This window comes from Bemisia tabaci, chromosome 3 (genome assembly GCF_918797505.1).
Source record: "Bemisia tabaci chromosome 3, PGI_BMITA_v3".
In the NCBI taxonomy this organism is placed as follows: domain Eukaryota; kingdom Metazoa; phylum Arthropoda; class Insecta; order Hemiptera; family Aleyrodidae; genus Bemisia; species Bemisia tabaci.
In genome coordinates this window covers 13,908,625-13,925,328 of record NC_092795.1, presented here as the reverse complement: position 1 = coordinate 13,925,328, position 16,704 = coordinate 13,908,625, and the positions used below count along the sequence as shown (strand labels likewise).

Genomic DNA, 16,704 nt, shown 5'->3' with positions numbered 1-16,704 from the left:
ATCGATTATCGATATTTCTCTATTTGAAGCTATGGTAAAGAATCGACACCCTGGACACCCTGATAATCAATCCTTTCCCACAGGTTTAAATGGTAGATCAATCGATATATGGATTGCATTTTTCAAAATGAACCACTGGCATTGCAATATGCTAAGATTGTGCAATTTCATCTTTTGCAAAAAAATTGCAAATAGATAAACACTAAAAATTTAGATGGTATTAATGTCTTAAATTTACAGTTTTTAGCGAGTAAAATAGCTATTAATGGATAACGGGGTTTTCCTCCGAGACAAAAGAAGTTGCACCATCTTAGCAGCATTGCAATGCTAGTGGTTCCTTTTTGCAAAATGCAATCCATATAGCAAAGCACGCTACGCCACTGTAAAAATCAAATAGCCCATTTTTTGGCAATAGCTGATGTGGCTTGGTTCTCTCTGCTAAACGCGGTCCAAAAAGAACTCCTCGGCTTACGAGCAAATCTCAAAAATGATGTTATGACAGAAAAGCATTCCTACCGCATAAGAGAATCTATCTCTTTTTTCAACCGAACATTGATATTTTTTTGAATGTGTGATAGGGTTCCACTGCTTCCCCCAAAGAAATTTAGGAGTGAATAAAGTAATTTTTATTTCCTGCGTATTTCGTCAACCATGGTTACATTGCACACGAACACACAACTAGCGTCAAAGTCATCAAGTTGATATTTGAAAAAATTCACTGCGAGGTAAGATATGTAGACAACACAAGAGCAAGAGACAAATTCTTGAACAGAAGACTCGAGACGCCTGCTTCACGAAGAATGCTCCCTGGCCTACCTCGGAAATTGAAGGCGTGATAGCAACGTGCGTAACCGTAACCTCCATTCTACATTCGAAGTACTTCTGCGCCCTGTAAATGTTCGATCAGTATACGCCGCTGCTCTTCAGCATATGTTTGATCATTTTGATGCCAGTCCGCAGCCAATTGTTTAGAATAGCAACATAGAGATAAAAAGTAGACTTTATCTATTATTAAATCTTGATACTGCATGAGTGACCATTTATGTACCAGTGATAAGTAGCACATTTCGTATGATCCGAAGCCACGATGTTGGCATTGAAAAAAAAGAAAAATGCGCCATAGTAGTAGCACTCTCTAAGACACAGTAAGAGCATGGGTTCCCTAAGAGTCAGTATAAATAGAGTGAGAAATATTCGACGAGTTCGGTATAAATTATTGTGTTACCGATAATCGTGAAATTTCTACCAAATAAGCTTCGAATCATCTACGTCTCTCTATTCCTGTAAGATTCTAAATTTTTGAAAAAGCTGTTGTAATGGGCGTGTCTAAAGAGATACAATTGTACTCAAGTTGACCTTATGACGAGGTGAAAAAAATATTCTTACACACCAAAATAAATTGTCAGAGAAGCCAGTCAAAAATTGAATAAATTGTAGTCATTTGACAAGTTAATTGGCCAATTGATGACCAAAGTACGAAACACGTATATCCGCTGCGGTGTTTCAAAATTTCCGATCCTATTATATTTTTTCGAAAAAGAACAATACAACCTTTCAGCTTGAGGTTAATACAGAACACTCTGCTAAAAGAGAGAGGCAAAATCGTGGAAATTTTGAAGAAATACGTTGATTAATTTCCAAGAAAAAGTGAAAAATAATAACAGGAGGTCTGGAACGTCGCCAATGGAGATACGTGGTTTCGCACTTAGGTCATCTACATGTTCATTACAGTGTCACCCCCATTGTACTCAACACAGTGTCGAACGTTTCCTCGAATTTGACGAAAAAATGCAATGTTTCCATAATACGCCTGCAATACAGTGATTCCTTTTTTCACATCCAATGTGACAGTTTCCAAACGGCAGAGTTGTCATTAAGTTGATCACAAATGGTTTAATAACCGCAAAATACCCTTTTTTACACGTTTGTCCGGCCACACGCACTAATTAAAGGATATCAAAGATGAATTCAACTTTTTGAAAGCACTCTATTATTAAAATTTTTTCGTGTGCCCAAATTTATTTCAGGATACACTCATTCAGAAAAAATATAAAAATTTTGAGGCTCATCATTTTTTTTTTTTTGCTTGAGATTTACGTTCCTTTGCGTCAAGAACTTTTAAATAATCCCTCAAATTGTAGACGAGTTTTTATGGAAGTCACAAACATTTCTATTAGCTCTTTCTAGATTTTACCCCTCTGTTACATCCGTTATATAATTTTTTCAGCTTCAAACAATGATGCGAACCTGTCAAATATTGATGGCTACAGTTGCTAGTATTACTGCTTCTTTATGGATATTCCTTGCTCTGACCCGGGAAGGAATCCTATGTATGCATGCAAGAACTCCTGAGGCAATTGATGCTGCGATGCTCAGAGATTACTTCATTCCGGATATACTCGATTTCAACTCTCCCAACGATTCGATATGGGTATGTTTCTCACGTAGTCATTACTTATAACTGAAGAATAAATCAGATATTGCAAACATTTTACAGGAATATGGAGTTGGTTGCATTCAATAAGTGTTACCTTTCGAAGACATTTTTTTATAATTTTAGGAAGAACAAAAGAGAGAAGCTTATGTCATGTAGTATTTTTAAAAAAAAAAATAAAAAAAAAAAAAAAAAAAAAAAAAAAAAAAAAACTTATTCATGAGAGGAAGTTTGAAAGCACGATATACATTTGTGTAAATGATTAAATATCGATAGTCTGCAACAATATTGCCGACTGATGTGCTGATGAGGCTCCGCAGAACGCATTGAGAAGTAGAATTTATCGCTAAAACTTCTATTCATGGAAACTTTTACTGTTGCGAACTGAATCATCTCTTACATGCAATTTGAATCTCAATTTACTTTCTGCTGACTGAATTGACCAAAATGTTGGATAATGGCCCCAGCTCCACCATGGTTCTCAAGTGAATTCATAAATATGCGTTTCTGTATCAGTGACGTGGCGTTTCTTCGATATATTATAGTTTGATCTGCCATTTAAACCCAAGAAAAATTATCGATAATCAGGGTATTCGCAACGAACACCTAAATGCTCGATTCTTTACCATGGCTTCAAATGGAGAAATATCGATAATCGATCATTTACTCATCGCCACTGTTCTAAAGGTGCACCAGAGGATAATTTTAAGAATTATCAAGAGAAGGAACCTTAAAGTCAAATTTTTCATGCTTGGAGAAGAAGCTATGGTGGTTTTGATCTCTGTTCGTCTACTGTTGAGATCCATATAAATGTCCCAGGCAAATAGTGAAATCAGACATTTTGTGAAATGCCTAGGCCAGTAGACAAATTTTGACAGTTTACGGCATTCTGAAAAATTATGGCGAGGAGTTCACAGGTTTTCAATATTTTGGGAAGAATAACTCTTCAAACCTACGAACTTTTTTTGGCTCTTCCTCTTCAACTACCTCTCATGTTCTTAAATATTGAAATTCTAAAAATTCTGTATCATGACATGCTGAAAATTTTAAGATAAGTGTCTGTTTAGGAGCTAAACATTGATTAAAACACTATTGTGTGATGCAAACTTTACTGAGAATTTTTTCTCTCACAGGAACAACGAATTATTTTGTCTAAAATTAGGAATAAAATCAGAATTTCAATCTTAGTTAGCATATTTGACTATTTGCCCAGGCATTTGGCAAAATGCCTGATTTTACTATTTGCCTGCGACATAAATATCGTTATGTGGGACACAGAAATGAAATCGTTAAAAAGGACCAAGTGCTGCATGTGTTCATTACGTTGAAGTACTTGAAGTCCTGGGTCTATACGATTCGTCAAAAGAAAATAAAAATTCCTAAGGCTATTACATGGTTTTTAAATGATTTTCCCACACAGATAAGGTACGGAAAGAGAGAAGTAAACTTTGGCCTTGGTTTGTTTTCCCCTGATGAGGTTAAAGACATGCCTACCTATTTCAACTACCCTTGCTCAAAAGACGTCTACTACACGATGACCTTTACAGGTGAAGCTGCAATGTCTTTTTAAAGCTCTCTTACAAACTTCTCTCCATTCAGCGAGGAAAGAAAACACGTAAAATATTCCTCTCAATTGCATTTCTCATTGTTTTCAAATAATTGTCAATCAAGAAGTTGACTATTTAGAGAACTTGACTGGAGCTAGAAACAACCGGACGTTGAAAATTTGAGAGGTATATTAGATATGGTATTTAATTGTAAGAATGTGGCAACAAAAAGCACCATAATTTCATTAATCAGACATTAAGCAGTTCGTAATGACTGATATTTTATTGTTGAAGGCGCATTGTAGGCTGTTAGACGCTTTGTAAGGGAATTGAGTTCATCGAATCAATTTGCGCAAAATATCCTACGAAAAATATCAATTTTTTATTCAAAATATCTGTACGAAAAAAACTAGTCTCTGAAATCGGCCTGTGATTTTCTTTAATTTTATTTTTTTGGATGACACTTTGATCTGGATGTAGCATGAGCTTCATTTTCACTTGATGAAGAAAAAGAAATACGAGATGCTTTTCTTCGGTTTATAGGATTGGATATGCCGACCAGAAAACACCACGATGAAAGAGAATACAGACACTGGCACATCGTCAACATCCCTGAAAATCAGATTAATCAAGGCGATACACTTGCAGAATACATTGGACCTATGTATACCAACGAGGACGGTGAGCTTTAAGTCTTTGATATGGACGCAGGTGCTAAACTGCCTGAGAAAGGTTCGTGAGATTTGAGTGTGTGATATCCAGGCCCGCCACATCTCATCTCGGGCCCTGGTACCAGTTTCCTGGCCCGGGTCCCTAGCGCAGAGTAGAGTACCTGTATAGCGAGAGTATGGACATATGTGAAACTCCGAAAATCCATCAGGCCTTCACCGATGCTTCTGCGGATAAAGTTAGGGCCCAGAAATGCAGCCAACCTATGAATTTCACTTATTCAGAACGATTTACTAATATTATTGTTACGAACCGTCGTTTATTAAGCACGTGTTTGACTCAGTTTTTGCATAAATTTACTCAATTTTGCGGAAGAACGCTCATTTATGTACATTCTTGGCCATCTTGGTTAGAATTGGAACCTGCAGACTGGCAGTGAAATTTTGTGCGATAGAAGTTGCTTAGAAGGGTGGCTGCACTTTTGGGCCCTAAGCCCTCCATGAAGCGATCTGTCCATACTCTCGCTATACAGGTACTCTAGCGCAGAGGGGGGTCCCGGGAGCCTCCCTTCCCCTCGGAAAATTTTTGAAGTTATAAATCTATTTGGACGCATTTTGAAGCTCTTATAATGGAGATTTTGGATCAATTTCTGTAGAATAATTACGCCTTCTTTTACTTTCAGCACCAAATACTTTCGAATTGTTGCATTCAAAACATCTATAAATTTATTTTGAGGGGGGCAGATGAAACTTTTCAATTCTAGGGGAGTCGAGCCCCCCTGGACTCCCCTTTCGTACGTCCATGGCGAGGGAGTTGAGCCATTGAAGTCAAGGATGCCCAGACAGGAGCCTCTAAGCGTCCGAAAACGGAAGAAAATGAAACGCAATTACTAAAAATATCATTCTATATATACCTACTTAAAATCTTGAAAATGGATAGAAATCTCTAAAAAAGTAAGAAAAATTGTATGGTGCCCTAGTGTGTTTTTGAAACTTTATTCACCTTTTGCGGAATTGTTAGGGTTATTTTTTCACGTTTCCTTACGAGACAAGGGTTACACGTGAATTCGTTGTGGTTTGTCACCTGCGTCACGGGCCCCTCCAGGGCCCGGGCCCCGGTACCAAAGACCCAGTATCCCCCCCCCCCCCTTGTGGCGGGCCTGGTGATATCAAATAGACGATAGAGGTCCGAGACTGAGGGTCGTAAGTTCGCAACTGTTTCAATGGCTGCAACCACGAATTATGAAATACGGGTTTATACTGGGTGATCCAAAAGTCCCACACCACCAGCACCAGGCATCGCCTCCGTATATTTTTTGAACAAATTGAGATAGAGACTTGGAAACGTAGGGCTTACTAAAAGATATCGAATCAGCATTCTTTTAGTCCTAACCACTAAATGCGGTCATAAATTTTCTGCTCGAGCAAACTCAAAATTATTGATCACGTCGTAAAATCATATTAAATTCTATATTAAAAAATCTACTAAAACAAAGAGCAGCAGGGTCTGCCATCATGATCCACACACCAATGACATCTGTGGGCAGGATTCAGTAAATTTAGATTCTAGAACTAAACCTTGTAAAAAGCGGTCTCGGCTCAGAATCTTATATTTGACATGTATAGGTAATGGCGTTTTTAGAGAAAACAATCCTTCATGTAATTATATCCACTTGTACTCTACATTTTGCTACACGGAACAAACGAAAATGCAACCTTAGGAATATTATAACTATCTTGTGTGACATGTATGTAGCAGTTGTAGCACGCCCAAAAAATGATATTGTGAAACTTCTTTTTTAAGATAAAGTAGCTATAGGTGGAACAATAAATAAATTACTGGCTTTCTCAATGTTAAATTCAGTACTTATTCCTTTCAACAAATGGCATGCACCGAAGCATATTTATTCAATAAACAATTTACAAAAGAAAACTTTATGCGTTGGCCTCCTTTAAAAGCAAACTGAAAACACGCATAAGTGCTTTTTGTGAAACGAAAAATTGTCGTTTTTTACGTTTTTTTTGTATTAAACATTTGTTTGTCTTTTTACGAGATAGCTTTAGATAACTTCCAGCTTAATTTTTTTTCAGGGCTTCACAGGTTCATATTTTTTATATTTGCACAACCTAACAAGACAAAAATGCACTTCGACGAGAAAAAATTGACGAAAACGTAAGTATTTTATAAAGTCCTATCAGAGATATTTTTAGTCAAAAGAGAAAAAATATTGACTTGTTTGCAGTTTCAAATAAATATTCCGATGGCTAAATTCTATAGGCATTCGTATTTCGAAGTATGCCGTTGATAATTTATTTTCGTTCCTAATTGTCAAAGCAAAAATAACTCCTCAAAAATTAGCTCTCGTTTTCTTTTTGCTTTACCCTCTCATGATTGTTTCCGTAAAAACGTCAAACCATACAATATTCGTCATTTGTCCATTAATAACATGAAAACGATCAGAGACTTTGATAAACTGTAATTGATTTACGGATTTTCAGAGCCATGGGCATAGATTTTCCTTTTTGAGCGTAAAGTTCATGATTTGAATCGCGATCCCTTCATATGAAAGAGAGTACTTATGAATACACTTATTTACTTGAAACAAGCTCCGTGGGTGGGGCTGCATGCTTTTGTATCCATGCAGGTCGTCATTATATTAGCCTTCGTGTAAATTAGGCCGTTTTTGTACAATTATTTAAATAAATAAAATAAGTAGCAAAAATTGTATTGTCAATTCAGTTAGATCCACACATTTTTCAGTTGAAACTAAGGGGTAAATGAAAATTATGGACTCATATTTCTCAGGTCAGTAATTTAATTATTCTTAAAATTTGTGCCAAAGTTCAAATAAGCACCGGATCATCTTCTTTAAAGACTTTCTCGCCTAATTCAACATTAACTGGCTTTAAACTAAATAACGTTTGATCACTGAACATTATGTTGCAGAGTTCACGGGAAGGAGCGGGTTAATTTTCATACAATGGAGTTCGCTGAGAAGTACGGACTGGGAGAGCCACTTTGCGTCAATTATTTTTTAATGGACAGGATGGCACCAACAGAGCCTCCAACTCCACCCATGATTTGATATTTATTGTTTCTGATATAATTTAATTTAAATATTCGAGAAGTTATCGGGGCAGAGAACTTAGTAATCTCTTTCTGGTCGGAAGGGATAGTTTCAATAAATTTTGATTCTGAATATGTGAGAATTTTTCAAAAAAATGATAGGCATTTTCCATGAGCAGTGGCGTGGCCAAAAATTTTCATACGAGGGATCTATGGTCAAAAATGTCTGATGGAGCGGGGGATGGTAAAAAAAAGGAGAAGCTTCTGGCTCTCACAAAAAGTTGGATTTTGTGACAAGATTCCATCTCTCTTGAATCCCTTTCTATTGGGTGCGCCATTGATGTATGAATGTGTAAGAGTGAGTTAAGCTTCTCTTTACAGAATTAATATGCTTAGAGTACCGAAAAACTGGTCCAGCTTTCCTCTTGGATGATTGTGGTGCCAATACGTCGATAAGATTCACATTAATGTTCCGTTTGGTTTTTTTAATGAAGCTTGCCATTAATGTTCCGTTTGGTTTTTTTAATGAAGCTTGAAGATATAATACTCTAAAAACTGATGGCAAACATGATCAAATCAACATTTAAGGCCAAATACCGCCTTTGCAAAAGTAACGCGTTAATGCGAGTGAAAATTAAGTGAGAAAAGTAAGATTTCTGTGGATTCATACGTGAAATGGTGTGGCTACAATAAACTAAGACTCTTGTTCTCAAACATGCTTGACAACAAAAATCTGTTAAAAATGAATGAATGTATATAATTTTAAACACACTAACGAACGCTTTATTTGAATTTGCAAGAGATTCGAAAGGGGGAAGGGGCAAAAACCCCATGCAAGAAATTTGAAGAGTGTACTTTTTGCTGTACGCAGTCCAAAGAGACTGCGAAACTTGTTCTCTAATCTACCAAATATTTTGTTCTGGACGGTTTTTTCATGCTAGTTCGGTGCTTCATTGAATTTTAATAATGAGCGTTTATTCAAAGCATCATTAATTTCGGTCAGGCTTTTACGTAATATGAGAGTGAGAAACTTCTAATCAAAAGAATCAATAATAAAATCAATTACAAAGAAGACACTACAAAGAAAACAGTCATGCATTTAGTTTTCGAAGTTTCAATCAAACATAATCCCAAGCGTTTTGTCTCAAACCAAAGTCATTCGAATATAAATTCTTTCGATACTTAGTTGTTTTCGTTTACTTTGTTTTTGCTTCGTGAAAATCTTACTCATGAAGACCTATGTAAAGTTAGAGTTAAATTTTGTATAGGTATGTGACATTTAGCTATTTTGAATATTGAGATTGGAAAAATGAGTTTCTTCACAGGGCCGGATTTTCTTACTTGCCGCCCATGGGCCGCCTGTATTTTGCCGCCCCCTTCTCATTCGTTTTGAAACATCAATAAAAACCATCAAGTAAACGTGCCGGAGGGGGAGGGATGCATAAGACGCGTTTACTCGTGTTGGACACATTTTTTGCGAAAGCCCTGTCAACACTACGAGCGAAAGTTCACGAAACTTGGCGCGAAAGTTAAGTTCCTTAAAACTATCTCTGTGTGGACAAGGCCTTCCATTCATATGGAAAAATGTGGTTTAATAATTTTAACTTCCACCGCCGCGCTGCGCTGACCGCACTGTGTTTCACGCAATGCGTGAAGTATTCATGCAGTCTTGTAGGCGCTACGCGTTTCACGCCGCCCGCTGCTGACCGCACTGTCTTTGACGCAATGCTTGAAGTATTCACGCAGTCTTGTAGGCGCTAATATGTGTTACATGCCGACCGCCGCGCCGCGCCGAGGGTTTGTCCTTTTCATCTCAATTTCTCGTCATCATTGCTCTCTTCGCCGCGCCGTTCCAGGCCAAATTCCGTGTTCGTTTTCTCTCTTAGTCTTAACTCGACTTATTAAAGGTGCTGTCTATTGTATCACAGAGTGACGACAAAATTAGAGATATACTCTCAGGAAATGTGAGATTTTGTCACCTTTTCCCGTTTGTATTTTTTTCTGAATCCGGTTTTTCTTTATACCTACATTTAAGAAAATTGCAAAATTTGCCACCCCCTATTTGCCGGTATGGGCCGCGGCCCATCTGGCCATCCCCTAAATCGTGCCCTGTTTCTTCATTTGTATTTGCGGTCCATGCATGCTAAAATATTTCTATAACGGTTGAAAATAAAAATTGTATTACGTGCGTCTGAAGTGTGGTCAAGAGCAGCTTCAATTTTCTTTTTATTTATTTATTTTTTTAACACTTCAGAAGATCATGTTATCATATTGCTTTTTACAATATTAAATTTGTTTTCTATTACTTGCTGAAGGAAGGTTTTAGTTTAGTGATTATAACTGGACTCAAAATATAAAGTCCAAATTGAATTAAAATTGTAGTGTTTACAACTACTCGTACCTAACAACCTCCTTAGAAAATAAACATGAGTTACACCAGATAGGAGCCAAATATTTCGAATGAATAATTTACCAGAATTGACCACATACAAGTCAGTTGGCACAAATTTTGTACACATAAAAAAGAGTTAGATGCGAAAATTAGCACTTTTCAAAAAATGCATTATTTTTTTACCACACGATACCATATGTATTCATCTTTGTAATAATGGCTCATACAAATTGCTCCTTTTTAATTCTTTTGAGAAACTGCGTTGTATCGTTTTTATTTTGTATCTAGAACATGCCAAGAGAATCTTCAATTTATTTGAAAATATTGTGCGACCTAGAAATGCAAATTCTGTAAGAATATATGTTAATGTTATGTTTTAGGTAACTGAGGAATATTCAAAGTCATTTAATATGTCAACTAAGTGTTTATCGACGGTGTTTCTGGCAGGAGCAAGTATTCTTATCGTGTCCATTTTAAACGTTGAAGCCAAAAAAAGACCAAAATGGTGGATGACCACTTCCAAGCCAGTCCCCACTGCCAGGCCAAGAACACAACCAGAGATAGAGGCACTGCTGAAAAAAGACGGTATTATACCCGATGTCATCAAATATGCACCTAATGACACAGTGCAAGTAAATACGCACTAATTGTTAACTATACTTGTTCCATTTATACTCAGTAAGGAGGAAACTTAAAATTTAAAGGAAATGAATTAAAACGTTTCTTATAGCTTTTATACTTAGTATATAAGTGAGCTAATGAAGAAAGTATCAAAATCTCAGACGCATATACTCGTATATGTATACGCGTTTTTTCTTGAGTCTTACGGATACCAAACCAGCCGATGAATCTGCATGTTTATTGCACACACGAGATTGAACCAATTGAGTCAGCTTCCTGTGTGTGACGTAGCAAGAAAATTACGCTGAGTACATCAAAAAGATAAAAAATTCAGTCGTCAATGCACAATATTTTTGTACAGTATTCTCTCGCTATAACGACACTCATTATAACGAAAATCTCTCTTTTGCGGAGGAATCGTCCGGTCCCTTGAACGATTTTCTCGCTATAACGACACTCATTATAACGGAAATCTCTCTTTTGCGAAGGATTCGCCCGGTTTCTTGCCGATTCGTTATAGCGAGAGAGTGCTGTAATTCAGATTGCGCATTTCTATAAATTTACCACGTCAGTGTGCAGTTTTTTCAGCCGAGAGCAACCAAGTTTGTTAAAAGAGTCTTGTAGAAAAACCAAGAAGTGCGTTACGCGATCTAACTTTTCAGTGTTAAACGATTAGTACTTACGTCTTGAAAGCGTCAAGAGGAGAAAATGGGGTCGAAAAATTCAAAATTTACCGTGAAGTATTTTATGAACGATCCCTTCCATCAAAAATTACTTGACGTACTTTTCTGGCTTTGCGTTTAAGTCTCCAGAGAAATACTGACTATGTGTATGGAGTATCACAGATGCATGCATACAACATACCTTTTTTTAAATCGAAAACGCCGAAATTTTGCATTACTGTTTTATTAACAGTCCTCAGTAACAAAACTTACTCGTCCAACTTTTCTAACTCTGCGTTCAAGTCTCCAGAGAAGTGCTTAAAATCTGCAGCCTTTTATTTCTATCGTAAATCGTCTTCCGCGCTGTTAAATCAACTCATCTAGGTTGAATATGCATGATACTATTTTCAGCCCTCAAGTGGCTCTAACCGTAACGCCATCGGCTTAAAGCACTCTGATATTACCGGTTGCCATTGCGCTCCGTGCAAAGCACAGTTTAATTGCTAGTTAAGCACGTGTACGCAGTAGGTAAGATTGAGAATTCACCGTTAGTTCATCTTGTTCAATTCTTTCCTCTAGGTTGTGTACAATAACAATGAAACAGTGGTTGATTTTGGCAATGAGCTGACCTTCAAAGATGTAAAAAACGCGCCAACCTTTGTTGACTGGTTTTTGCACGATGAGTACGAAGTTTACACATTAATGCTGCTAGGTAAGGGTACATTCGTAAACATTAGACTGAGTTCAGTAGAGAGGAACGAACTTTGTTAACTTACCTCTGAAATTCAATTTCTCCGACAAATGATTGAATTTATGTATTATTCTCTTTCTTGTGATGAAAATAGCATAATATTCAATGATATTGAAATAAATAAAATGAGTAAAGCACAAATACCCTGTAAAATTACACTAAACTCAGGAAAAAGAGATGTTCCACCCACTTAGGTTGAGTTTTTTGTCTGAAGGAGTCTGCTTCCTTTACAAACTCAAATTTCCAAAAAGTTCGATTGTTTCCCGAAGTGAGCGGGGAAGAGATGCACATGTTTTCTTTTTCAAATAAGTGCTTTGTGCATGTTCGTGTTTCATCCGATTACTAGGATTAATCAATTTTTATTTAATGCGGGTCATCCGGTCATTTTGACCCGCAGTTTGGTCGTTACAGTTTCAAAAACACGTTGGTAGAATTGAGGCGGATAAAAATTGCACCAAAATGGCCATCATTATTACATGTTATACTTTGTGCGAAATGCCAGGAGTGAAACAACTTTTTTGAAGTTTAGCCAAAATAGTCCGTTTTGTATAACTAAAACGGAATAAACTGTAAGATGAACGCCATGAGAAGATTCTAAGATTTTCCTCAGAGTTTGTACCTCATTTCCTTCCGTATCATCATAAAATACTTACCAACTATAACACAGCAGGAATTCTAGTGTAAGTAGATTGATGAGGAATATATTTCTATTTCTCCAAAAGGACCAGATTCTCCAACACGAGAGAATCCATCACCGCTGCTACAAACACTGGCTGGTGGCCAACATTCCCGAGGAAAGAATTTATGCTGCAGAAGAATTTGCCTCCTACACGATTTCCACTCGGGCCTATGAACCTGGTAGGTATTTAACTCAATCATATTACACCCAATTCCCCCACCCAGCTCAATTGGAATTTCTCAAGGTTCGGCTTCAATTTTTTGGCGCGATGCATTCTAGGTAAATTCTGAAGCTGAGTATAGCGCAAATTCTAAGCATGAGGTGAATTATTTAGAAAAAATCTAAATTAATTGCAGCCTCTAGGTTAACCACGAAGAGATGTTTAGTCAAGAATACTGATTCCGTTCAATTATCGATATCGATACATCGTAATCGGTTTCAATTTAGAAACAGTCTTTTAGACTTAATTTTAAGATTTTGTAAGATTATTCTCGGAACGATGATTCATAATGAATAAGCTAGATTCTTAAAAAAGATTTTCCTAAAACAATCCATCTTGTAGTTGAAATTAGAAGTATATCGATCGTGCTCAGGATGCACTAAGCCACGTGACCAGAAATGCGTGATAAAATTAATTCTTGGATAGAGAGACGGGTTATCGATTTCTCTGTCCCTCTTATTTCGAAAGAAACATGCTGGAGATTTCTAAAACCCACCCCCGAGTCCATGAAAAGCTCTTAAAAGTGAGGGCTTATCAAAGGGAGTACATTTACTTCCATAACTAGTCAAACGATGCAAATGGCTGCACAGTTATGAAGCAGTTATACAGGGTTATTCAAAAGTCCGGGGCTCCCTTATAACTTTTGAACACGGTTCGCCATAAAAAAATTCCATTGACGTAGGAAGATTCCCCAAATTCCGAATCTCTAGCATGTTTTGTTCAAAAGTTATAAGGGGGCTCCCGGACTTTTGGATAATCCTGTATGAAAAGGATTGCCGATCTGTAGAGAGACTTCAAGTGTCAAATTCTAATTGTCCTGCAGCTTTTGCCTTCCTTGTAGTGTATTCAGCTCTCTCTGATCTTTGCATGGAATTATTAAGTGGATGGAGGTAAACCTTCTGATAAGTTAGAACCTTGGCGCCTCCTATCTTTGGAAAATGAACATGTTGAGGTTGATACTGCCGTATTAAAAAAAAAAAAAAAAAAAAAAAAAAAAAAAAAAACCAGAGCTTACTGTTTGGAGTGAATTTGACACAGGCGGAGACTCAAAAGTGAGGAAAATTGAAAATGTTTCAGTCTTTTGGATATTAACCCCCTATTTATACTCTAGTTTCGGCTTTAAAAGAGTATTTTTCAAAATTTTACAGGCGTTCACCGATTTGTTTTTGTGATGTACAAACAGCCCGGACGGTATCAGCTGGAGTACCGAGGAGAGAGAATCTACAAAAAGTAAGTGCCTCTTTTCTTCCAATCAGTATTTTCAACCCTTTCTTTATGATTCGAATGTCTGAGAAATCATTCATTCAAGAAATATATGAATAAAAACACTCAAAAGCCCAAAACAATAACTGCATAGTACTCATTAAAATATGGTGTTGATATGAAATTAAAATTGAAGTTTCACAATAGGCACTTACCATTTTGTTCACGGAAAATAGTTAAGGGGGAAATTACTATAACGCTTACACGATTGAGCTCATCTCGCTAAACCTAGCTAAACACCCAATTTTGTTACTGTAAGTTGAAGTCATTTCATCAGCTTGTTTTAAAACAAAAATTTTGCTCTATGTCCTAGTGTCATCGGAGGCAGGCGCGTCAATTTCTCTGCAATGGACTTGGCGGAAAAGTACAATCTTGGGACTCCAAGTGCTGTGAATTATTTTAAAATTAGAGTTAAATAAAAGTTAGGAACTGAAATGAAAACATTTTTTTTTTCACTTCAATCCCCTTTCTACCTTTAAAATTTTTCGAAATCAGTAGCATTACACATTCAATATAACTTTGTTGTAGTTTTAGACTCTGAACGAGATTTTTACACTGCTGATCCATAGCTCACACCCTCCTTCTTTCTTGTATTTTCATTGACACCCATTTCTGTCAAGTAGTGTCATCGTTGGTGAAACGAGGAAATTCAGTCCTCGAAGGCAACTTCTCAAAGAGCGCTCAGCCGATAGGCAGCGCTTTTTGATTTCGACTTGCCTCTAGAATACTAGTATACTAGTGCTAATTCGTTTAAATGGCGCACCAGCTCATCGATGTGTAGGCTTTTTTTTTGGGGGGGGGGGGGTCCAGTTTTAAAATAAATAAAGCTGTGATAACCGTATTTTATGCTTTTAACGTAATGCGCGGGTAGTTACGATCGTTTGTCTATAAGAAATTTAATCAGCGGTAGAGTAATTCTTATCGAAATTGATCGTTGAAAATAAAAGAAGCCTAAAAAAAGCGCCTGATGAGCTCAACGGTGAGCTCATTTTTGGGAAACAAAAATACGCGTTTACGGTTTCCTTGGTAACCTTTGTTTGCTATCAGCTGATGTTTTATTTCCATCTCCCAGCCAAGTCGACGGAGTTTATACTTCCTTTCTTCACTAAATACATTTACTAACACCTGAGCGCTTTTCTAATACGGCGGTATTAGAACTTTCCCGCTTGTTTTTGTCGAGTTGAATCTGAATTTAGATTTCCGTGTTGTAAATTTACGAAAAAACTCAGGTTTTATCCGAAAAAAATTTACATATATCTGTATAATTATTTTGTGCCACTAGAGGCGCTATGGCCATATTTTGATCAAAAATCGTTCTGTTGGATTTGCCAGCAAAAATACGATCTCGATCTTGAGGAGGCGAGAGACCACTTACTTATCATGGTGATGATGCAATACTCGAGAACGAGGATTTTGTACTCGAGCATCTCCCATCGCACATCGGCGTCGCCTTCACTTCCATTCATGAGACAAAGAGAGACCTAGAGTCCCTTTATACTGAGAGTCAAGACAATGTGAATCCATTTCTGATTGGTTCCCGTATTTTAGGCCTTCACAGTGTCACAAACGGGAATAAAGATTACATTTTCACCGATTGCAAAGATTATAATCTGGAATGGACCAGGGAATTACGGGTTCGGCAAGGAACAAACGGAATGAGAGAAGGAACGGAGAGAGGAATTTGAGAATGGGCCGATCAAAGATTACAAAAAACCAACAAAAAACGTTCAATTTCTGTAATCTTTATTCCCGTTTGTGACTCCATGAGGGGTGTTGTCTTGACTCTCAGTATAAAGGGACTCTAGAGAGACCCTGGGCGACGGTGGAAACTCTTTCTTTCGGGAATTGGACACTTTTTTGAGGAAAATTATGAGGGAGCAAAAGTCATCAAACCTACTGGGTTTATGATGAGCTTGGAGCCAAACAAGTCACTCAAACTTCGGTTTGTTTACAAAATGAAATTCTCAACACTTTAATAAACATCCACCTAGTAGGAAGTTCAACAGTTAAATGTTAAGTCCCGATAATAAAAACTTTCCCCATTGTCGAGACAGCAACGGAGGGTCTCTCTGTGTATCTGCTTCTGTTGGCGCCCGCGCCAGCACAGCCGCACACAGCGCACCAATCCTGAGCCACGAGCGCGCGCGAGATTGGTGCGCTGTGTGCGGCTGTGTTGGCGCGCGTGCGGCGCCAATGGAAGCAATAGCCGCGCCAGTAATGGGCGGTGCTCAAGCGAATTTTATTCAGAGGTTCGGTACTACTTTTATGCCCGTACCTCCGAGCTGTCATTCTATTTGAGTTCGAAACTCTCGATTTGACGACCAACGAATCGCAATGTTGGTGCGTGATTTTGGTACCACCTGACGAGGTGGTTCTAAAAAAGGTTCGACCTTTCAAAAA

The 16,704-nt window shown here is 37.5% G+C and overlaps 1 protein-coding gene across 3 annotated transcripts in view; it reads left to right on the top strand.

The window, feature by feature from the left end:
- Nucleotides 1-14,745, top strand: part of LOC109042848 (protein D3) — a 41,601-nt gene extending 26,856 nt beyond the window's left edge. The window contains exons 1-11 of one of the 3 annotated variants that reach the window (XM_072297854.1): nt 1,105-1,367; nt 2,228-2,431; nt 3,855-3,981; nt 4,525-4,662; nt 6,741-6,822; nt 7,597-8,984; nt 10,489-10,740; nt 11,971-12,103; nt 12,865-13,000; nt 14,190-14,271; nt 14,618-14,745. In XM_072297854.1, coding sequence (XP_072153955.1) covers nt 2,237-2,431; nt 3,855-3,981; nt 4,525-4,662; nt 6,741-6,822; nt 7,597-7,735 — 681 coding nt within the window. In that variant the 5' untranslated portion in view covers nt 1,105-1,367; nt 2,228-2,236 and the 3' untranslated portion in view covers nt 7,736-8,984; nt 10,489-10,740; nt 11,971-12,103; ... (1 more) ...; nt 14,190-14,271; nt 14,618-14,745. Of the gene's footprint in view, nt 1-1,104; nt 1,368-1,449; nt 1,474-2,227; nt 2,432-3,854; nt 3,982-4,524; nt 4,663-6,740; nt 6,823-7,596; nt 8,985-10,488; nt 10,741-11,970; nt 12,104-12,864; nt 13,001-14,189; nt 14,272-14,617 lie in introns of those variants that run through there. The other 2 variants (XM_072297852.1, XM_072297855.1) reach the window with 2 other exon arrangements.
- The last annotated feature ends 1,959 nt before the right edge of the window (nt 14,746-16,704 follow it).